The 24,796-nt window shown below is 40.2% G+C and overlaps 1 protein-coding gene across 5 annotated transcripts in view; it reads left to right on the forward strand.

Annotated features, from left to right (window-relative positions):
- Positions 1–24,796, forward strand: part of CRB1 (crumbs cell polarity complex component 1) — a 267,875-nt gene that overhangs the window by 232,348 nt on the left and 10,731 nt on the right. For 4 of the 5 annotated variants that reach the window (XR_007476515.1, XR_007476520.1, XR_007476516.1 and 1 more), the window contains 2 exons: positions 400–528; positions 4,032–4,158. Coding sequence is in view for 2 of the 5 variants with exons in the window: in XM_004285086.3 (XP_004285134.2) it covers positions 400–528; positions 4,032–4,158 (256 nt within the window). In the remaining 3 variants the exon portion in view is untranslated. The remainder of the gene's footprint in view (positions 1–399; positions 529–4,031; positions 4,159–24,796) is intronic. The other variant, XM_033415459.2, reaches the window with a different exon arrangement.

Below are 24,796 nucleotides of genomic sequence, written 5' to 3' on the forward strand. Positions count from 1 at the left end.
AATGGAGAAATCACATGAGGGCTTGGGCACCAGAGTCCTGTCCTTTCTTTCCTGGCCTTTATAGAGATGCACTTTTCCTCTGGCCCTAGCTATAGCAAGTTTCTTTCCAGCGCTAAATTTATTGCCACCCCCCACCCCCGGCATAGATCTTATCTCACGAATGAACACTGGGTAGCAGTGGAAGATGGATAGCCATGCTCCGAAACAGCGCAGCCCTCCAGCAGGAGCTGTGGACTGAGAAGGTGATTCTGGAACAAAACAGCACAGTTAAGCATTCGTGGCTCAGCCAGACTGAGTACCTAGTTAGTTTGGCATTGACTATATACATGAACTTTTCTAAAATGTTTTCATAAATGAAATGAGCAAGGTGAACAGTGTGGCTGTTACTTTTCTCTCTAGATACACCAGATTACCCTCAGCGGTCTGTGGGAATGAGAAGACCAACCTCACGTGCTATAACGGCGGCAACTGCACAGAGTTCCAGGGTGAAGTAAAATGTGTGTGCTGGCCAGGTTTCACTGGGGAATGGTGAGTCACAGCAGAGCTTTATAGGAGAAAAGCCTGGGCTGAACAACAGCGAGATTATGCAAAGTTTATTTCTCCTCCAAATTTTCATCTCAGTTCCCATAGGAAAATCTGTGCTGAAATATAGGTCCGGACAGAGACAAACAATAAAAAAGAAGAAAAATTACAGTTTAGGTCAAAGTCAAGAACGCTTTTTTAGCCGAGACTTAACTGAGGAAATATGTCTTCGAAAACAGTAAAATGTGATATTGTTTTTTTAGAGGTACTTCTGGATGCGTGTTTCTGTCCCACTAACTCTAGTACGTGATGTAGACACAGTTGTTGGTGAAGGTAGAATGTAATAAACCTTAAAGATTGCCCCTAGAATTACCTTCAACCCTAAAAGTATACACACTTTATCCAGATGAATCTACCTTTCCCAGAGAAACCCTTCAGCTCTGCTGTACCCAATGCCGGGATTGTCGGTATGGGGTTGATTGCTGGCTGGTTTCGGTCTGTGACTTGCTGAACATGCAGGCAAATTTGCATATGCATTTGACTGGCCGAGGTGAGGGCAAGTGCAAGAAGGTGCGTATTCCGTAGCTTTTATCGGATTCCCAAGGGGATCAATGTTCCCAGAATGGTAACAAACTGGGGCTCTACGAGGTAGAGATACTATAACAGCAGGTAACAGATACGTAGCCATTTTTTTCTAGTGCTATGCCAGGCACCGGACAAATTGTTATTATTGTTAGTGTTATTATTGTCTCTAATTGTTATTATTTCCATTTTGCATTTGTGTAAATGGAAGCCAAGAGGTTAAGTGACAGGTCAGGTGCCAATCCAGACACATGCTGCTGCAAGGTCGCACTGCCTTCAAAGCCTCTGCTCACCTGTAGATGTGCTAGCATAAATGTATGACTAAATCTTTACTTGCAACACTTAAAAGAAAAGGGAAAGAGTTCTCCTCCATCTCATATATCATGCAGGGTAAGATAATACTGATCTCTGATCAAACTCCCTCTGAACAAATTAGATCAATTCAAGTCCAACACATTGGACAAAGAGATCTTGACTGAATTAATTTTCCCCAAAAGAGTAGTTAATAAAATAATGGGTATATTTTTGCTCCACAACAACTAGAGTTTGGATTAATTTGAATTTTCTTTTTTTCAACCAGTTCTTTGGGCACCACAGAGATACAGCTCTTTTGTCACGTTTACAAAACAGCAGGCAATCTTGGCCACACCTGCATTTTTCCCTTCCGACATTCAATGATAGGGCTAGCTAGCTCTTGCCTTCACGGCTTGCTTTCAGTGGCTGGCTCGGCTTGCTTTCAGTGGCTGGCTCTAAGCGGCACAGGCAGTCCGAGTATCCATGTGCACGGAGTTGTGTAGCCTAGAGTCACGTTCCACTTTTCATTGCACCATATTATTAACCCAGAGACCATTCGGTTGGCCTCCAATCCCACATATATCAAAAACACTGCAAAGATTTTCTTATCCTAAAGTTTGAACAACACTTTAACTATATATTTAAGTGCTGGTTACTTCCAGCCTTCAATGCCACCATTTAATGCTTAATGGCACATTAATGTTTAATGGCCAATGCACAGAACTCACTCAAAGCCTTGGCTTATTTTTCTCCACTACTCACACCTTATTCCTATTTACAACAAACATTTCCCTTTCCTCCAACGTTTATTTGTTTTTTAAAAAAAGGGAGGTATCTGGCATTTAAATTCAAATTGTTGACTTGAAATGTGGTAAGAAAAGGAAGCTCAGCATTTCTGTTCCTCTCCCAGGAGTCTTTTCATCCGGATAAACTTCTCTACTGAAAATGGATTTCTAAAATAGTGAACACATGTTCCATGGATTCTGTGCTTTCACAGTCCTTCTCCATCATTAGTTAATTCACTGGATGCCAATGGATTTATTTGTTTTGATTTTCTACCTATTAATAACCTCTAATGAAAGCTCCAATAATGTTTATAATGATTGTGTGTATATTGTGCACTGTTCAGCTCAAAAGAGAAGTAGATAAGAAATAGAGAAAGAATAGCTGGAGGAAAGCTAGAAAATACTGGGCAGTCTCCCAAGGCCTGGGGGGATGTGACTTCCATAAAGTCCAAAGATATTGAAAAGCTGTCCTCTAACAAATTGCCTTCTCTTCTGTCGGGTTAGACCTCCAGCTCTGTGCTGTCACCCTGGCAGGTTGTACATGATGGATGCTGTGAACACTCTGGCCCACCCAGGGCAGGGAGTACTTGGCAGGCTCCCTCGAGCTGCCGAGTTATGCTCCGGTCTAATCAGAGGAGTCTCCTTCCAGCCCAGAAGCCTAAGCCAAAAAAGGAAAACAAAATGTCTCAGCTATGCTTGGTATCTAAGGGGATAAGGAGCTGTTTTTCTGGGAAGAAATCTTTTTCCCTTTATGCCTTGGGTTGGCCCTGCGCAACCTACCACTTCATCCCTTCAGTTTGAGCCTAGGGATTAGTGGATGACCCAGGCACGCACGCTTACCTCTTAGGAGGTGGGGAATGAAAAATTGTTTACAGTGGACTTCAGCCTTGTGAGCTGCTCTATAGAGATTCCCAAAGCTGAGGTTTTGTATGAATTTCCCAAAGTAAGAAAGACGCCTCAGTTACCCATCTATCCCAAGGCCTAGCAGGGGGTTTGGCACATGGTTAAGTGCTAAATAAATATCTACTCAATGAGTGATTGGGGAGTGATTGAATAAAACACATAGTAGTTCATGGAAAATTAAGGGGAAAATGACAGTGTCCCGGGGAAGAGGAAAGTTTCTGTTTACCTTAGAATTGATATCACTTGTTTTTGGAAAATTTGGCTTTTGAAAATCATTCTCCCTGAGCATGCAAATATTACACTTAGCTATGAAACTGATTTATTAGCAAGTGCAAGCTTCTATTATCTATTTTGGCTTTTTGTTAAAAATGGGTTTCCCAAGGATAATAATCCCAAATCTCTCAGAATAAACCAAATACACTTTTCTGTTTCTGAGGGGCTTTACCCCTTCGCCTGGGGGCACTGATGCATCAGAACCCTCACAGCTGCAGTGGAGGTCTGCTCTGTAGATGCTAGGTCGAAAAACTACAGCTCACTCTCCTGGTCCTCGTGTACCCCAATAAACTGAACTTTTATAAGGTGGCAACGACACTAACACTCTTGAGAGAGAAGTTGACTTATGCATGGCCCCATTTTGTCTTGATTTCTAGATATTTGCACCTGTTTTCTCTTTCTAATTAACTGTGTATGCGTCTCTGTGTGTGTGTGTGTGTGTGTGTGTGTGTGTGTGTGTATACACAAATTATTTTCATTAAAAGAAAAATTTGTGAAAGGAATTTTGAAGATTATCTCCCACACTATCGAGCATATACAACAAAGGGCATGGGGATTGGTCAATTACACCACACTGGTCTAGGTGAATCAGGCCAGAGTTCTCCCTCCCCATTCATTTCACAGCCAATTTATTGAACTGGGGCCCGGGTTTCTGCTGTTTCCGTTTTCAAGGTGTGAAAAGGACATTGATGAGTGTGCCTCCGATCCATGCCTCAATGGAGGCCAATGCCACGACTTGCTGAACAAGTTCCAGTGCGTCTGTGATTTGGCCTTCGCCGGCGCACGCTGTGAGCTGGACGTAAGCGGCCTCTCCTTCTATGTCTCCCTCCTGCTCTGGCAGAACCTCTTCCAGCTTCTTTCTTACCTCATTCTGCGCATGAATGATGAGCCCGTGGTCGAGTGGGGTGAACAGGATGATTATTGACGTACCTGTGAACATTCCCAAACTTTAAAGCCATGAATTTCAAGAGATGCCTTGAAATAAAAACCATCTTGAAAATCAAAATAAATTCAAGGACTATTTTAAGCATATTGCAGGCACTTTATGAGTATGTCAAATATTTACCTATTCCGGCTCTAAATGCAAAAAAGAATTGTTGTTCTTAATATGAGCAGAAACATCTCACTGTTGCGAGTATTTATTACAAATGTGCCATCATTCTTAGCGCTTCTGTATTTGAATGACCACTGCAGTAAGAAACAACTTTCTCCCACACCCCATTCTTGTGTGTGCTTTTACAATATAAGTTGCCCTCATTCGCCCTCATCCTCAGTCATTTATGTTCTTTCATTCCTATCTATTATTCATGACATGACAATTTGAAAATTACTGATTAAACTTTTTGTATCCATCTATGCTCTTATACAAGCTGTTCAGATGAAGTGTTGCCAGTTCTCTGGTAAGTTAAAAATATATATAAAGAGAAAGTGGGAAATTCCATGAAATCCCTCAAAATCTAGAAAGAAAATTTTCTAATACAATTGGTATCAATTCTCAAGTTATATGCCTCACCAGTATAATTTACAATTCCATAAAAACCTTCCTTCCTCAGAAAAAATGACAGATAAAACCTTTCTCCATTTCTTTTTCCTGCAATATTTTCTATACAAGTAATAACTTTTTGTTAATTGCTTACAGATTTATGAGCTTATCGACATTTCTATCAAATGGACTAATCTCAATTGCTTTTCAATGCATATTCAATAAAGGAATAAGCATTATTGTATATGCATACACTAAAAATGTAAATTATAAAGCTTGAATTTCTTGGAGGCATATTTTTCTAAAATTTGCAAGTAAATTTATCCTCTTCAACTATCTGAGAAAAAAAGCATAGTACCTATTATAATCAAAGTATATTTGGCATTATGACTTTTTTAAGAAATAAATACCTGAAATGACAGATCTACAAAGTAAATTAATAAGGTATGCAAAGATTAATATATTCTTGCTTAGAGTATATAAAATAGTAATTAGAAAATAACTTTATTTGCTAATATTTTTATTGCTTCCACACTGCATGTTATCATTTATGCTAAATATCTTTGTGTGGATATACCTTCCAAAGGAGCCATTATTTGTGTTCATTTAAAGGGAAACTAATTTGATCCTATGAATTAATTTAGAAAGCAACTCTAATAACAATGGCCCACCAAATATCATTTTGTAAATGTGTTTGTGTCTTTAGGAGCTGCCCTGGTTTGAAAATATGAGGGTAATTTATCCATTGGGTGATATCCAATACTCACTTAGTCCCAATTGTTTTAAGAAACTTGTTTTTCTTTGGAAATAACCAAGGTAAACTTAACTATACCATGAAATCAAAATTACAAAGTAGTATACTATAAAAGAAAAGGAAATATCTTCAGTTTTATTTTTCAACAATAATAGAAGATTTTATGCAGCAAATTTATCCTGTGGAGTGCTAGCAGGCACTTAACTGGGAGAGACTCATGTTGAAGTCTTTCCTTTCTACTCCCTGCTCCCCTCGCCTCCACACAGTATGTGCCATCCTGCCATCTCAGCTGATCTGTTCCAAAGCTAGATTTCATGGCAAGAGACGTGGGGAAAACCTTCCCATCAATATTTGCATTCCCATATTATCTGAAGTAAGCATAAAATTGATACAGCCAAAGACCACATGTACAGTTTTCACATTTGCTCCCATTGGGCATATCCATAATTATATACTTACAGGTCATTCCAAGTGTAACATGTTTCCTTCCAAATATATTTAAGAATCACTCACCATCTCTTTCTCTGTACAATTCTGATGGCTCTGTTGTCACTGTAATTGTCAGTAGTTGCTTTTCTGTTTTCCGATGTCTTGTCATAGCTGACTTAAAAACACTCCCTTTTCTCTGTCTTCTTATTTTCAATTGCATTGTGTGTGACTATGGCTTTTGCACATTTGCACAGAAAAATAAAACCATTGTTTCTGTATCTCTACTCCTCATCCTCTGATAACTGTCTTCATTTGGCTTGACTGTGTCTTGCACGCTAAGATGTCCACAAGCCAGGCGCGCGCACACACACACATACACACACACCCCACATAATGAACACAGAAGCACCTGTGCTGATCACCCTGAATTGTGGTCTCTTTCCCCAGATGTGTTACTGCAGGTAAACACCTGCGGCAGTCAAGGTCAAAGTTCCATGTATTCATACTTTCCCTCTGTGGCAGATATTCCTCTAGTTGTAATTCTAGTATTGATGACATCCTCAATTGTTCTTACTATTGTTTGCATCGTCCCCACCAGAGCTAGCCATAGTTAACTTGGCTCTGAGGAGGGGCCATCTCACCTGAGTGACAGAAATTCACACAAACTCCTCTAGACCCCATTTCTGAAGCATAACCTATAGTAGTTGAATTTAAAATTTTTTTATTTTGTTCTTTTTTAAGGTTCAACATTTGAACTAAACAAGGCTATATCTCTGTCTTTGGCCATGCCTCTTCCTTCTGTGTGTGTGTACATGAGGAGTGGTTTTTATCACCCTCCTTTTTGGAGAACAGGGAAGCTGAGAAAACAGGGAGGTTGGGAGAAATTAGTGTTTTGACAGCACAGAAAGACAAATTCACTTAACACTCTCAAGAACCTTCTCTGTGCCAGGGACTGTGATAAACCTTTTATAAATACATATTTTTTTCAATATAAGGGCAACCAATATCTCTCACCTTCCAAATTCTTCACTAAATTGTATTTAAAGATCCTTTTGCCACGTCTGAGTTTTAAAACAGAAGTTATTCAGCTTTAATTTTGCAAAATTTAAATGGAGCCTCTTCTAGAAATGGTTATACATAAAATTTGAGTTTAGTGATTTAGGAAGAAAACCAGTGAAAGAAATAGGAAAATTATTCTCAACTACCAAAATTATTACTGATGTGGACTAATTTCATTTCTCTACTTTACTCTTTTGATTTATTCAAAAATATCTGATGAATACCTACTATGTGCTGTGCCCTGGACTAGGTACTGAGAATACAAGTGTAGATTAGACACAGCACTTGCCCGCAAGTTGAGGGTCTTGTAGAGCAGGGGTCCCCAACCCTGGTACCAGTCCACAGCCCGTTTGGAAGCCGGCTGCCCAGCAGGAGGTGAGCGGTGGACAGGTGAGCTGAAGCTTCACCTGCCGCTCCGCATCGCTCACATTACTGCCTGAGCCATCCCCCCGTCGCTGGCATTACTGCCTGAGCCATCCCCCTGCATGCCCCCACCTCCAGGGTCTGTGGAAAAATTGTCTTCCACAAAATGGGTCCCTGGTGCCAGAAAGGTTGGGGACCGCTGTTATAGAGGATGTAGGTCAACAGAGGAGGAGAGTTCCTGGGTCCGTGTTAGGATGGAACTTAGTGCCAGCTCTAGAGGAGCACAGAGGAGGGGCATTTTTGCCCAGTCTTAAAGGCAGAAGGTCAAAGAAAGTCCCAAAGCCTAAGGGGAGATTCAAAGGCGAACAGACATGAGGTTGTGTCAGGAGGGCTGGAATAGCAGGGGGCATGTCAGCAGAAGGGGCTGCAGAGGTGTGCAGTGTGGCCATGTGAAGTTGGCGGGGGTGGGGGCCGGGGAGGGCGGAGTAAGCCTGAGGCTGCAGAGTCAGCGGAAGTGAGTCCTTGGAAGCCATATCAGGGACCTAGGTTTTTCTTCCTAAGAGCAATGGAGAGTCTTTGATAGGGTTCAAACAGAGAGGTGACATGATTACGCTTGCACTTTAGAAGATTACTTGGGCTTCTAAGGAGAGAATGGCTTCAAAGCAGGGCAAGACTGGACCCATAAAGACACATTTAGGAGGCTGTTGCAGCGATACAGACAAAAGGGCAGGGCACTTTGAGCTACCTTCTATAGTGAAACAGGATGTAGAGAAAGGGCTTCATTTAACAAAGTTTCAAGCAGTAAGATCTTATGATTGTTTGGGAGAAGCTGTAGATCTGAGTACATGAAAAGTTAAATTTGGTGAATCTTATTTTTTAAATTTTTGTTAGTTGAATAAATGAATACATGTAAGGTCAATGGATTATCCAAGTACAATTATTAGTTAGTGTGAATATTCCAATCTGAAGTTCAAGAGACATGGCAAGCTGGGAATATACATTTCGGAGTCTTATTATAGATCTATTGAACTTTTGCATTTTATTCTCCATATCTGTATTATTTTTTGTATTTTTGAATTTTGTTCACTTGTATTTTTTTAGTATTTTTCCAGCTTTGTTGAGATATAATTAACATATAACATCCTGTGAGTTTAGGGTGTCCAGTGTGTTGGTTTGAAACACTTGTATTTTGCAAAATGATGACCACCTTAGCATTAGCTAACACCTCCATCACATCACATGATTACTATTTCTTTTTTGTGGTGAGAACATTTAAGATCCTCTCTCTTAGCAACTTTCAAGAATACAGTATTATTAACTATATATGTTCACCGTGGTGTACATTAGATCCCTGGAACTTATTCATCTTACAACTGAAAGTTTGTACCCTTTGACCAGCATCTCTCCATTTTCCCCACTCCTCAGCCCCTGGCAGCCACCATTCTGCTCTCTGCTTCTTTGAGTTCAACATTTTTAGAGTCCATATATGAGTGAGATCATACAGTGTTTGTCTTTCTCTGTCTGACTTGCCTCACTTGGCATAATGCCCTCCGGGAGAGGCCACCGCAGTGAGAAGCCCGCACACAGCAACGAAGACCCAACGCAGCCATAAATAAATAAATTAATTAATTAATTAATTTTTAAAAAAAGAATATATTTTCTGATACAATAATCTACTATGCTGCTTCCTTTGAAACTGAAAGACTAACACCATCAGTTCTTCCTCATTCACCCTCTGAAAGGCATCTTTATCATCCATAGCAAGAACGGACTGGGCCTGGATGCTTGTCCTGTTCTTCACATGCTTTTGAGAGCAAACTTTGCGGTTGGCATTGCTCTGCAGTCAATCAGTTTCAGGCAAGATCTGTAATCGAATCAAGGCAATAACCGGGGGAAAAACAGAGCATCTGGGAAAGTTTATTTGGGTGGTGTTTTTCTTTTTTAACTCTTATGGTAAAATTATGATGTTAGAAAAATATTCCATTGTAAGTGTAGGGTGTCCTCTAAAGGAATATTAAGATAATTCTCCTTCAGTCGTTACACAGAAGTACATGACACTGAAATATTAGACAGAACCACATGAAATTGCATATTTTGCAAACATGGCAACTTCATATTGTTTTACCTATTACATAAGAAGGGCCTGATAAGTGCCAGGATGCTTCTCCTAAATTTGGAATTATTAATGCAGAACAGAGAATCAAAGAGTTAAAAAGTTCTCATAAACCATCTAGTCCAACTTCTTTCTATAAAAGATGAAGAATCTAAGGCTCTGAGAGGGTATGCCTTACTTGATGTCTATTCATGTCCTTCCCCCCTTTTTTAATTAGCTTTTTTTTTTTTTTACTACTGAGTTGTAGGAGTGCCTTATATATTCTGAATATTAATCCCTTATTAGAAAGAGAGTTGGCAAGTATTTTCTTGGAAATTTCATAGGTTGTCTTTTCACTCTGTTGTTTGTCTCCTTTGCTGTGCAGAAGTTTTTAAGTTTGATGTCGCTCTACTTGTCTATTTTTGCTTTTGTTGCCTGTGCTTTGGGCATTGTGTTCATGAAATCATCGCCGAATCCTATGTCAGGGGTTTTCTCCCCTATGTTTTATTCTAAGAGTTTTACAGTTTCAGGTCTTATGTTTAGGTCTTTAATCCACTTTGAGTTCGATTTTTGTGTTTGGTGTAAGATAGAGTCTAATATCAGTTTTCTGCACATGGATTTCTGGTTTTCCCAGCACCATTTGTTGAGAAGAGACCATCCTTTCCCTGTAATGTATTCTTGGCACCTTTGTCAAAGATCAGCTGACTATAGATCCAAGGGTGTATTTCTGGGCCCTCCATTCTGTTCCATTGGTCTATATGCCTGTCTTTATTCTAGTACCATACTATTTTGATTACTTTGTAGTATATTTTGAAATCAAAACTTGTGAGGCCTCCAGGTTTCTTTTTTCTCAAAATTGTTTTGGCTACTCAGGGCCCTTTGAGATTCTGTATAAATGTGAGCTTTTTTTTTTTTTCTGAAAAAAATGTCATTGGGAATTTAATAGGAATAATATTGAATATGTAGATAGCTTTAAGTGATATGGACATTTAAACAATATTAATTCTTCCAATCCATGAACACAGGATGTCTTCTCATTAACTTGTGTTGTCTTTCATTTATTTCATTAATATTTTATCATTTTCAGTGTACAAGTCTTTCAGCTCCTTGATTAAGTTTATTCCTAAGTGAATTATACTTTTGGTGCTATTATACATAGGGTTGTTTTAATAATTTCCTTTTCTAATTAGTTGTTCATTGTTAGTGTATGGAAATTCAACTGATTTTTGTGTGTTGATTTTGTATCCTCCAACTTTGCTCATTTTGTTTATTAGTTTTACAAGCTATTTGTGGAGTTTTTACAGTTTTCTACATATAAGATGTCATCTACAAACAGACAAATTTTAGGTATTTCCAATTTGGAACACTTATATCTTTTTCTTGTCTAATTGCTCTAGCTCAGACTTCCATTACCATGCTGAATAGAAGTGGCGAGAGTGGGAATTCTTGCCTTTTTCCAGATTTTAGAGGGAACGCTTTCAGTTTTTCACCATTGAGTATGTGGTCTTTTCATTTATGGACTTTATTGTGTTGAGGTAATTTTCTTCTATTCCTAGTTTTTTGAGTGTTTTTATCATAAAATGGTATTGAGATTTGTCAAATGCTTTTTCTGCATGAGTTGAGATGATCATGTGATTTTTCTCCCTTTATTCTGTCAATGTGGTGTATGACACTGATTAATTTCATATGTCAAACCATCCTTGCATCCCTGGGATAAATCTAACTTGATCATGGTGTACAATCCTTTTCATATGTTGTTGGATTTGGTTTATTAGTATTTTGTTGTGGTTTTTGCACTGACGTTTAGCAAGGATATTGGCCTGTAGTTTTCTTTTCTTGTGGTGTCTTTGTCAGGCTTTGGTATTGGGGTCATGTTGATCTTATAAAATGATTTTGGATATGTTCCCTCCTCTCCACTTTTTTGGAAAAGTTTGAGAAGAAATGGAGTCAATTCTTTTCTTTACTTTTATATTTTAAATTTTTAAATAATAATAATTATTTTTTTTGGCCGCACTGCACGGCATGTGGGATATTTGTTCCCTGACCAGGGATCGAACCCGCACCCCCTGCACTGCATGCATGGAGTCTTAACCATTGGACTGCCAGGGGGGTCTGGAGTTAATTCTTTTTTAAATGTTTGGTAGGACTTACTAGTGAAACCATCTGGTCCTGTGGTCTTCTTTGGTGGGAGGTTAAAAATTGTCACATTTTCGGGCTTCGCTGGTGGCGCAGTGGTTGAGAGTCCACCTGCCGATGCAGGGGACCCGGGTTCGTGCCCCGGTCCGGGAAGATCCCACATGCCGCGGAGCGGCTGGGCCCGTGAGCCATGGCCGCTGAGCCTGCGCATCTGGAGCCTCTGCTCCGCAACGGGAGAGGCCACAACAGTGAGAGGCCCGCGTACTGCCAAAAAAAAAAAAAATTGTCACATTTTCTACTACTTACATTAATAACCCCAGTTTCTCCCCCTCATAATCACGCTGAGAGGCATTATTATCTTTATTTAAAGATAAATAGAGACTTAAAGAGGTTACCTGAATTGCTCAAGGCCAAATATATAGGAAACATCAGAGCTTGGGTTCATTAGAGTCTTCCATTTCTCATGCTAAAGAAAGATTTGAGATTACCAATTAGGAAGGGGCTGTAGTGATAATTAGCAGGAGTTCCTTTGTTATTGTGGTCCAAATTGGCAAAAATAAAAAATGTTAGCCATCATCAAGAATGGTTTTGAAAACCAAACAGAAACTTCTTTCCAATTCAACCCTGAAACTTTGGTGCCTATGACTGTTTGCGACACCTCTAGAAGGAAAAGGGAGGTGACTGTGTAATAGAAGACAGGGGATTTGAGGAGTGGGCAGATGGGTCTAACAACAAAATTCCTCTTTATTCTGGCTAAATGAAGAGTCTGAACATTCATGTAAATGAATAGATGGCCTGATTGAGGGAACCTGTTCAGAAAGTCCCAGATTTTCAGGGTGGGAACCATTCATTGAAACACAGTAAATCTAGCAAGTGATAGGAAATTCTTCTTTATCCTAATAAACTTAAACAAAATTCATTAAATTAAGAGAGCAAAGCAGAAAAGAAAAATAGACTCGGCAGGGACTTGGGGTTGTTTGTGGATGACAGGGTCATGCACGGTTTCTGAGAGGATTAGGGTTGTGTTTGATCCAGAAGGCTGATGTCAAGGGTGACGCCAACCGGCCCACATCCTCGGGCTCCTGATGGGAACAGAGCACTGGCCAAGGGCACAGCATCTTTCTCTGAACAGCAGTCTCTCTGGGCTCTCAATTTGACTTTCAGGAAAGAGGCACCCAGAATGACATTCTCTTCAAATCACAGTTTTAAAAAGCCCCGTCACTTTTCACTGAGTTTCCGCTAATTAGCATTCAGGAAGGAGTAAATATAGCACTAACACAGGAAAAGGTTCTTAAATGTTATTTTGATGTATCTCAATCACTGAAATCAGGTCTGATTCAGTTCACTAATCTGTTTTCCTTTCATCTTTTCACACATTATTAAGATATCTGCTTCACCAACTATAATTAATGCTCTTCATTTCTTAATGTGAGGTCATCGCCACCGGCTTCACAGAAATCATGTAACATAGAGTTTCACCTTCAGAACACATTTCTTCATGTCAGAACACATTTCTTCATGTGTCCAAAGTAGAACGGAAACCAGCGATAGGGAGCAGGGCTCCTGGATTGCAGGCGTAAGTGAATTAATTGGTTGGTGTTAAACCACAGACAGCAGAGGGAAATAAGCAGGTTGAAGTCTGCCGCTGAGTTGACTAGCTAACCAAATCATACAGCTTTTTAGCTACCTGTCAAATCAGTTCTCATCATTAAAAAAAAAAAAAAAAACTCCCTGAAGTGATCCTTGCCTTTTGCTACAATATTGGACTTTGTGGAAACTGATTTCTAAAATCAGCTATTTACCCATTCATCCACCATTATCAAGGGTCTGCTATAAACAAGGCTCTGAGCCAAGCTTGGTGAGAAACTAAAATAGACGCAAAAGACACGCTCCTGCTCTGAAGCGCTTGGACTAAGGGAACTGGGTGACTTCCACGTATAGCTCCACCCACACAGTTCTCCAATTCTGTAAACCATGGAGATATTTGAAGTGAAAGTAATGTCGTGTGTTGGTTATGACACGGATGACTGTACTACTTATTGTTCAACTGGAATACTTTGAGAGGGAAAGGAAGCACTATTCATAATTACATTGGCACAACAGCCTGAACTGACATTGTTCTAGGAAAACCGAGACACATCCTAGTTATTCCCCCCGGAGAAGCATCATCTCTACCTGACACACTTCCATTCTCTTCAGAATGTCACTGAAGTCGATCACAGATCATTTTAGAAATCAGATGACCACATTACAAACCAATTAACTTCCCAGAATGACTCAAAGTGAATACTGAAGTTGATTGCATCTTGTTATCATTTTCTTGAGTTATTCCGCTTGCTTTTTACTCAAGAAAAACTTTTGGCATTGGTTCCATCTATTAAAAACAGAGTTGTGATCAATAAAACTGAAGACTACTATTATGCAAGTGAATATCATGATGTCGTCTAGTTCAACATAACATGAATTTAGTTTCTCCTAATTTTTCTTTTCAAAAATGGAGTGTGTAAATTCTCATACAGTATGGATTTTCTTCTCGACTGACTTATACTGGCTTTAGGAAAGGAGGCTGCAGCTCACTGAATCCATTGCTAATCTTTTTTGGGAGAGCCAAAAACTAGGCACACTCTAGGAGATTTCATATGTGAACAAATTTAAATATCAAGATACCTGACTTGAAATTCGTACTTGTTTTAACTTTATTTTTCCTTGACACTTTTGTGACTCATAATGTATATTTATGGGTTATATGTATATTATTTTCCCAACCTTGATAAAAATAGAAAAATTCTTTCCTTCTAAAAAGGCATAAGGATCATGGCTATTATCTTCTTCTCACATTGTAATGACTGGACCACAGATTATTTCACGTGGGATGGAAATCTATTGGAGACTAACTGTATAGAGGAAGAAAGCACCGTATTAAATATAACTCCTCCAAAAACAAACAGGCTATTTGCAAAGAAATATATTTGATCATTTGGAAAGCATATTCATGATTGTTTCATTGTCTACCTGACTTTAATTTAGTTGCACATCAATCTCTGAATAATATTACTCCCACCCACTTCCCCTAACATTTTTTGATAATCCTATGCTGATAGCAAGACTATGTTATAAAGGAAATTTGAGGTACCCGTATATTTGTTATTCAAAGTGGCAAAGCACATATTAATTTCTGATGAATGAATGAAATCACTCTGGTTGATACCTAAAACTCAGGAAAACATCTGTTTTAAAGCGAGTATGTTCCCTCAAATTTTTCAATAGCCAACTTGATGTCGTGTATAGTAGATAATAAATATTAACTAACCAATATAATGAATGAAGTGTTTTTGAGGTGAGTTCAAAGTGGCAGTTTCTAACTTTGAGAACCGTTTGTGTGTATGTGTGTGTATTCAGCCTGTCCCATAGTTATTAAAATTAAGATGAAACTGATAGTGCATATATTAAGTACAGAAAGTTGGCCCATTTTCCCCGCCAAATTCTCAGAACGAAAAAGGCAAGGCTTGGTCTTTAGTAACCCCTTTGGTGATGGTAGTGTCTTGAGGATAAGTGATCTACATTCTCCGTTAGGGGAACGTTACTTCCATCCAAGAAACAAATGCACAGAAACCCTATTATTCATGTTGAAGTGAAATTTGATATAAATTGGCTCTTTCCTGAACCATTTCCCAGAGGAAGCTTAGATTCATAAAGATGTGGGCTCTCACCTCTAACATAGTCACGTGGACACCCAAGGACGCTCTCAGAGCAGCCCTCCGGGATATATTTAATTTGACTTCCTCTTTGCTTTTAGGAAAGCATTCCATTATAGCAGAATGGATAGGGCCCCTAAAAATCTTAGTAATTCAGGAGAGGAGTGTAAGTTTTCCTCTCTTCAAAGATGAATATGTTGAATTGTTAAAATCCATGTCCTTTTAATTCACCTCCTCTAAAACCAGTAGGAACTGACCGCTGTTGCAACTTGGAAAAAAGGCATTTTAAAGAATCTGTTGCTCTTTGCTCTGTGAGCTTTGAATTCTCATTTCATCCTTTGCCTGGTCAAGTATATATGTGCTCAGAACTTGCCAGTGAAGGCTTCCTTTCTCTTCTCCCTCCCCGTCAGGGCTGGGAGTGCCTTCACGCTCCCACACCATCCCAAACACACCTCCATCGTAACATTTAATGGTAACAAGGCTAATAAAGTTTAATAACTGTAGAGCTTACTCTGAGCCAGCCACTGTGCTAAGGGCATCTCACACATTATCTTAATTATTTGTCACAAAAATGCCGAGACTTAGGTGGTATTATCTTCCCATTTTACTGATGAGAACACAGAGTCAGAGGTTAAGCACACCTTTCCCAAGCAGATCCAGTTCAGAAGGCGTAGCACCGAGCATCCAGGCTCTGGGTCGTGTGCCCCACTTACCCAGGAGCAATGGTGCAGATGCTCCTCGAGGCTGTGAGCGTCAGGAAGGCTGTTTAACTTTGAAACCTCAGTGCCTGGCAATCCTGCCTGGCAGAGCAGGTGCTTCAGTACTTACTGAAGGGATAAATAGATGGACGAATGAATGATTTGTGGTATGGGGTTTACACAGAGGTGGGGAGGGCAGGGAGAGTTACGCATGGAAGATAATTGACCAGGTCTTAGAATGAGCAGGAATTTTCTTAACAAAACAAAAACTCATGTTTTCCTGACATGATTTTTGGTTTTGTTTGATTGTTTGTTACCCAAGGGCTAATTAAATTGGTTTTCACAGAAGAAATTAAGTCACAAATAAAGTTGTGTGCCTGCTAGCAAAGAGAGCTCAGGATCCCAAGTTCTCGTTCGTGTGTAAGGGCCATGCTGCGTTTATGATTACCCACTGCCTAGATGATCATGAATTCTTCTTTGTATAACTGCATCTGCCTCTCAAGGGTTTGAGAAAGGAAAGCTGGAGAAGAGCCATCAGAGCCATAAACTTCCTTCGGGATCAACGGAAAGAGGCTTTAAAGACCTAAGACAGGGAGGGAGATTTATGGCACTGATCCCAAAAGACGATAAACATCGGACTGACTGTTGAAGAGCCCTACGCAACGAGAGAGGGAAAGACGCCGAAGAAATTCAGGTGGTGCCAGGAGAAAAGGAGGACCTGGGAAGGAGCTAGAGTTCTTCCCAAGTAGAAAGGGCCCTACGGCTGCCACACATGCCCGGGGACGTGGATGAAATGCCCATATTTGCCCCGAGAACACCATTAGCAAGACCAAAGCTTATCATTTTTCACAATTTGTCTGGTCAGACAAGCCTCACAAAGAAATGCCCAAATGTTCTACCCTTTTCGAATTCAGCTGCACCTGAGGGTTTGAGCCGTCCACTCCCTCCTCCTCGTTGCCAACTTATCCTCCCTCTGAGCCACCTTCTTCTGCAGTAACTGCTCCCGTGAGATGAGCTGACATTCTGGGCCTCTCAGCAGGAAATCCAAAGTTTTGTCCTTGCACACGTCCCGCGACGACGCAGGGAACTGCCGAGTCAGTGCCGTCGCCTGCCCCCGAGAGTCAAAGAAGTAACCACCGCATCCACGCATGCATTTCTACAACCTGTCTGACAGTGGGCTGGACACAGGGCGCGAGGAAGGAGGGCAGGGAATCAGGGAAATAGAATCTATAATCCCTGCTCTAAGAATTTCAAGAAAACAACAATCTAGTTTCAGAGGAAAAAGAGAAACTACAAGACATATTGAAAACAGCCCCTAATTTATGTTACTGAGTAAAAGCACAGTATGAATTCACAGAAGTCTGGTCACTATGAGCTATTCCAAGAGGGGGAGTTTTCATGGAGGTTATGGGAATTAAAAGAGGCCATAAAATACGAGAAAGATTATTTGGAGGACAGAAAACGGGAGAGCATTCAAGAGAGAAGGAAGGTCACAAGAAAAGATGCGATTGTGGGAACAAAGTTTGGATGATGTGAAGTACACAGAGTGACCAGGCCTGACTAGGACAGATGAAGGATGCTGGGAAGTGATGGGATGTAAAATCAGATAAATTCAAGCTAGGGCAAGATTATGGATCCAAGCTCCTGTTGAAATCCGGTCCGAGAAGGAAGAGTCATTTCCTAATAACATGATTTAGGCCTCTCCATGCTTTCCTCTAAATTATTACCAATAGGTTGTGATTATCTGTGGGCTGCCACTCACTTTGATTAGAAAGATTACCTTCCACCAAAAATGGTAGCACCTTTCTTTAATGATGGTTTTATTTAACTGATGAAAATGCCTCAATGATATTCTCAGTCTTATTCTTTCCTATTAGAACTCAAACTAATACAAACTGTTCCTTGTTTCAGATATTCTATTTTTTTTTTTTTAAATAATGCTGTTCAGGCAGGAAGTTTTGTTGAATAGGTTTGGTGGGGTGGGGGGCTGTTTTTTCACTAGCTTATTAAAGGCACATATTCTTTAACTTAATTTTTGATTTCTACCAATTAAAATTTCCTCTAGGCATCGTTTTGTTAACTACGATTGGCTTTAAGCATCTTTTTTAAACTTCACTTGTATCTTTCTAAAGTTCTTATTCATTAATTGAGGATTTTCAGGCCCATGATGCTCTCCCTTTTCTTCTCAAAGGACCAAAGGCATGTTTTGGTCTGAGGAGATTCAGATTGTCTCCCTTCCCTAAAAATTGAGCAAATTCCCTGGATCAGCACCATGAAGAAAAGATTCTTTGAGGCTATAGACTAATGCTGCTATCATTCATCATCTTAAAGTACATAAGATTAATAAATACATTTAGTCACTTTTTTAAAATATCCCAATTGTGCAAATCCTTATAAAATGTACCCTAGACCAAGCAGGAGGTGGTTGAAGCATTTCTGTGGTTAGTGCCATCTATTTTCAGAGCTAAGGAAGCCAGAAGTTTCTGAAAGTGGACCATCAACTGCCCAAGAAGAGTCACCAGCCCAGGAAACCCCACTGGCTCAGGGACCAGGTGACCAGGGCCCCCTGGTGTCTCTTCCTACGGGAGCTGGGCCTTCTCTGATGTCAAGCTGTCCTGATGATCAAAAGTGCCCGACGTGTAGTATCTCATTTAATCTTAGCATCAGTAGGAATGTTGTTGCCACTTTACAGATGCCAAAACTAAGGCCCAAACAAGTTAAGTGATTTACTCAGACTCAACACTGATTTTCCTCCAAAATACAATCTTGGGTTTCTGTTTCCTAAATTATAAAACACAACACTTGGATATTGTTTTTAAGCAGACTGCCCTACCCAAATATTTCAGAAATGTTAGCATTTCTTAATTGTAAAATGGGTGTTTGAAATAGGTACCATTATATATAGTTTAAAGAAATGCAAGTTTTTCATGAGACAAACTGCATCCAGGGAACTCTGGAATGTTTTGAAGAACATTTCCAGGGAGAAAATGAAAAAATGGAAATGGAAGATAGATTGTAAAATCTCCTCTGTGGCTCTCATGGAATCCAGTACCTATTTATTTTTACCAGTTAAGTCCTGTGAATGCTAAAGATATTCACAGCTGGCAGTATGTACGTTATCCTAATTTGCAGCTTCTTGAGGGTAAAGGTCATGTGTGTTTGAACTGGGATAACTCCATTGCCACTTAAATTACCAAAATAATGCTCTTGAATTACAGAAACCAATATAAGCATCTCAGTTTAATATTGTATTTGCAGAACCCTAAGTGATGACTTTGAGCTTCCCACTCACCTTGTGGGGTGAGCTCAAGAGGTACAGGTTCTGAGTAATTGCATATAATTTGTCTTCTGCCCTGAGACAGAAATGGTGGCGTGCTTGGCAGGATTTCCACCACAGCGGTGGAGGCGGGTTGGGACTATAACGTGCACCTTTGTACAGAGGCATTCTGGGATGTAAAGAGCCTGGGAGGCATTGTGAGAGTCACGAAGGTGATGTGCATTTACAAAGGGCAAAGCATTTGAGTGGCTCCCTGATCAACTAAAATATTCTGGGAGGGAGGAGTAGGCTGTGTCCCGCTTATTAACTCACATGGCACTGTTAGCTAGAGCAGATTTGACAAGGACACCATCCTTGGCCCAATTCCCTTTTAAGGTATTTGTTCACTGATTTACTCATTCCAGTGGTCACAGATTGCAGTTACAATGACAGGCTCCTGCTGAGTTCTCTGAGTTCAAAGTGAGGCCCAGGTGGGCCTTGACACGCAGATCTGCCAGGTCTTCCTCTCTACCTGACAAGTAAACCAAGTATCACCTGGATAGATCAGGAGCTGCTCGTCATCTATGTCAAGTTTGCTTTTGCATTTGTTTTACAATGCTATCTAATTTGTCAATTCAGTCAAAAATAACTCGAGCACCTACAATGTGTCATGAACTCTGAAGTTGACAGGAGAGAAGAAGATGCTATATTCTGTTTGAGTGCAGCTTTCTAAATATAGAAAAGTTTGGATCTTGAAATCACACAATAAGACAGACACATGGCATGTAATGAACTGTAGGAGTCCACGGCCGAGAATACGCCAATTAGAATTTTTGCTACACAGTTCAAAGCGTATTCTTTTTTGGGGGGTGGGGTGGGGGGGCTATACGCGGGCCTCTCACTGTGTGGCCTCTTCCATTGCGGAGCACAGGCTCCGGACGCACAGGCTTAGCGGCCATGGCTCACAGGCCCAGCCGCTCCGCGGCATGTGGGATCCTCCCGGACCGGGGCACGAACCCATGTCCCCTGCATCGGCAGGCGGACTCTCATCCACTGCGCCACCAGGGAAGCCCCAAAGCATGTTCTTATAAATAAAAGTAGGTAGACTTTATAACATTTTGTACACAGGTAATGCTGCCTTCCTTGATTTTGTACATGGTAGTGTAGGATAACATTTTTGCGCCAGACTTTATGGGTAGTCATGTGCCATTGCAGTGGGACAGCTTAAGTGCATTTTAGGGACTCCTGTATCACCATCCTCATCAACCGGCATTTACTGAGCGCAGGAACTATAAATCATACTTATATACTTTATATAGAGTAAAATATGCATGCGTGTTTTCACGTAAACAATGTTGAGTCCACTTTTTTAAATCTACAAGAAAATAGGAGCTCCTATATAACGGTTTTGAAATTAGTGTCTCAAAAGGAGTATAAAAACAACCCTGTCATTCTTCCAAGCTCATGGAAACCTTAAATCCTTTGGCAGTGGGTGAAATGTAAAAGGCCTTCTTAGTTTGCCCCTGAGTGTTCCCCAGTGTCCTAAAAGCATTATAGACTTCTTCATCCAGGAGGAAGCAAAAGAACTTTGGGGAACCAGGTATAAATGGTGCTTTGGGGAACCAGGTATAAATGCTATAGCTTCCAGAAGGATTAGCTCCTTTTACTTGGAAATTAGCAAATGGATGTACAATTTTTAATTATAAATTTTAAACTTTCCATCAAAGTCAAATTGTGCTGATGTTAGTCAAACCTAATCTAGGCATTGATTCAAGAACCTGCTGATGGAGTAAAAAATACATGGAAACTTGTTAACAAGAAGTTCAATTTTCTACATCTCAGCAAATCATGCCAGAGTGTCATGTAATCTGCTGAGCTCAGGCAGCCCAGAGCCAGGGAAGACCTCTTTCTTTCCTTCACCATTAATATTTACAGTTGGAAGCACTATGTGGCTGCAATCTCAGTGCTGCACCTACAAAGGGAGTTGTTGGCTTGATACCTTGTTTTCTGACACTGAGAAGCGAGGAAACAGCTACCTTCTTAATCATCGCCTGATAACATTGTGTTGAAACTGGAGGGTAGCACAGGGCTGTTTTATACAAGCAACAACCCTGGGAGATTTTCTGCATTGTTTCCTTGTTTTATTTCTTGATAGACATGCTGGGGTGTTAAAAGCATGGGACTGAAAGTTGTGAATTCTGGGTCCTTTTCTTTGTTCTCCCCCTGAATTTTTCAGGGTCTATGCAGGCACAGTATATAGAGACAGCTTACCTCCCAGACAGCCACTGTGTGCTGGGCACCTTCCTAGAACTCACAAACAAAATCCTTCCACCTCTCAGCCTACTTTGTTGGAGTTTATTCTGACATGCAAAGTCCCAAAAAATTAAACCAACACCTACAAGCAGGGAAACGCAGCTGGTTATATAAGTGCTGTCCATAGCAAGAGACCTGAAGTGTAAAATAACTACTATTACTCATCTCTCAGTGTGTAAATATGTCGAATAAGGGTAACTTAGTTGAAATTCAGGGTAGATTTGGGGTTACATCTATATAGTGCTCTACCTAGGATGCATCTGTGCATAACTGAACAAGCCCTGACCGTTTGGGTACCGGATCTGCTGCTTAAGTAATTTGTTACTTGGGACAAATTGCTTAAAAGATCTTTTAATTAAGGGCAATGATCTCTGTATCATTAGACTAGTGTGAAGATTAAAATGAGGTGACTTGTCAGATGCCAGGGAAAGATTAAGTCCTCAGGTTTTAATTACTTTTCCTTTTTCCCCTATGTACCACCTTTTAGTTCCAAAGTGTTTTACAGCTGATCTCATTGTAGAATATCGAAAAGATGAATGGCCTGGGTAGAATGTACAAATAATCAAAGATCTAGTTGCCACCTTGTAGTAGAAACACTAGATTTATTCTAGGTTCCTGAGACCAGGGGAAGAGGCCTAAAAAACGGTAGCAAAGACATTTTAATAAAAGAGAACAATGAAACCATTGGGTAGAGGGCCAACCTCTAAGAACCTCTAAGGATAAAAATGCCTCTTAATATGGAGGTGATTCCTCCCCAGGTCCGCCGCGCAGAGGAGTGGTTGGCTGAGGTGAGCCACGTTGTAACTCTCTTTCTCTTCTCAGAGCCGTAGCTATCCCTTGTGTCGTTAAATCAGAGCAGATGGCTTCCTTTGACACCCCGCGCTGTCAGTGGAATGTAAATGCTTCTCCTCACAACACTGAGAGTCCTGAGGCTGTGTGTTTAATCTGTGCTGTGCGAGCAGAGTGACCCTGAAAAGAACATGAGTGCAGAGCACGTTTGGAGAATTGGCAGCCATCCTCGTAAACAGAATCGGGGAGGATTCTGCAAGCCTGGTGACTAATCTTGGTTTTCTTCCCGAGGCTCTTAGCACAGCCATATCCCTGAGGACAAGTCATCTAAATGGTGGTGGAATAGAAAAGTTATAGACCCAAGGGAAATACTTTATAAAGGTGGGAGAGAAGTGTTATTCTGGGGTCTGGGAAAAGAAGCAACAAAACTGAAGAGGCTTAGTTTATAGCTTGAATTCTCAGTTCTCAGTCTCTTTGGGAGTTTAGAAAACAAAATTTCCACATGTTTCAAATTATTTAAGTTAGTAAGGGGAATATTCTTTAGGCAATTACTCCAAACTTCAGGAAAAAAAAAGAATGTAAATAATTAAAATTTCAGTATGACACAGAATATGAGAAAATACAGCAATCAGCAAAGTTTATCCGGAGAAAAGCCTTATATTTTGGAATATTAATGACAAATTATAGAACTAAAACACAATTTAACATGTTAGCTAGGTTATCTCATTCCTTCTTAAAAAGGTCTCTGAACTGGATAGGAAACAGAATCTGATCTTCTTCTTATTAAAACAGTCACTAGAAATTAGTCAGTGGCAAAAGGAGAAGATTCGTCCTTTGAGCCCTTTGTAGGGAAGGAAGAGAACTTCTCAGGCAAGAATCTCCTAAACCGTTATTTCAAAAGGCAATGCAGACACGTTGTATATCATAATTACTGTGTACATACACCTAGAGCTCCAAAAGTGTAAAATAACCAGCACAGCTATATTGGCTAGTCTCATTTTATAATAGGCTGTCAAAGTCTATGCTACTTGAATACATAGAGATAGGGCAACTGTAGTTCAGCAGGATTTTTAGACTGAGTTAAATGCTGTTAGACTTTATTTTTGTCCCCCCAAGAAGGAAGGCTGTACATCCTCAATACCACTGTAAATAGATCTTTACCCCCAGTTGCATTTTGGGACATTTAGGTGGACTATTATCAAAATCAGACATAAGGTTTTTGTGTTTGTGTTTTGTTTTGTTTTAATCCTGCCATAGACTTTTACCAAATGGCTTATTTGGAATTTGAAAGCCTGACTTCTGAAAGAACTCCTTAGTTCTAAAACTAAATACTACTTTAATCAATCTTCCCAATATGAAGGTTTCTATCTTTGCTGGTGGTAAGGTACCCTGGTGTTCTAAGTGGTGACAAGCTCATAGATTTTTAGGAATGTTCACTTTGGATCCGACCAACCTCAGCATGGCAGGCTCCTTCCCCGTTTAGACGTAGCAAGTCTCAAAACGATTCGGAAGGGAGAGAGCTGCACTGTGAAAGGATTCCAGTTAAAGCACGCAATGCTGCTTTCATCTTCCACGAGGCAGACTTTGAAACTGAAAATCTGATAATTTGATGTAAACCAACAATGACAATAGAAATAGCTACTTCTGAGATTTTTTTAAGAGAAGGTACAGGGTATAGACATTCATCCATGAAACACTGGAAGCAAGGGTTTTCATTTCTATTGTTGCTTTGTAAAATAAGAATAGAGTAAATGGCACAATAGATTATATAAACAACGACTTCAATGACAAGCTGTCAAAGTTAAGGTAATATATTTCACATGGGTGACTTGATGCCACACTTTATCACCTGCACGAGGGGAAACCAATTTGAGTCTGGTCAATAAAATACAACCTCCAGAGCTGGGCCTGGGGCACAGCTGACATCATGCGGCAGAGCCTGGTGACTTGGCACTCACTTCTGCTGGGACCCAGCAGGCGCTGGCACGGCTGCCATGTGGGGGAGGTCAGACATTTAAGCTCGATTTGGTTAATAAACATGGACGCAGGTATGTCAGGAGAGAGGATGCCGTTGATCTTCATGCTCTGCTAATTTAATGCAGGTCTGAGGTATCAGTGGAACTAGTTATTCAAAAGCTGGATTTACTGCAGTCTCACAACTGTTGAAAATTAAACTACATGTGCTGCAAGTTAGGGGTTACTGGAGTATCTCATTATAGAGGCTGTTTTTTTCAGAGGCTGGAATCTTTGCTGAATTACTGAGGGACCTATTTGAATGTAGACTTGGACCAAATAATTTTCTGATAAGTTGGCCATAAATCCTCAGTAAAACAAGCTTGGTGTTCTCAGCATATCTGTTAGCGTTTTTGA

This window comes from Orcinus orca, chromosome 1 (assembly GCF_937001465.1).
Source record: "Orcinus orca chromosome 1, mOrcOrc1.1, whole genome shotgun sequence".
Classification (NCBI taxonomy): Eukaryota; Metazoa; Chordata; class Mammalia; order Artiodactyla; family Delphinidae; genus Orcinus; species Orcinus orca.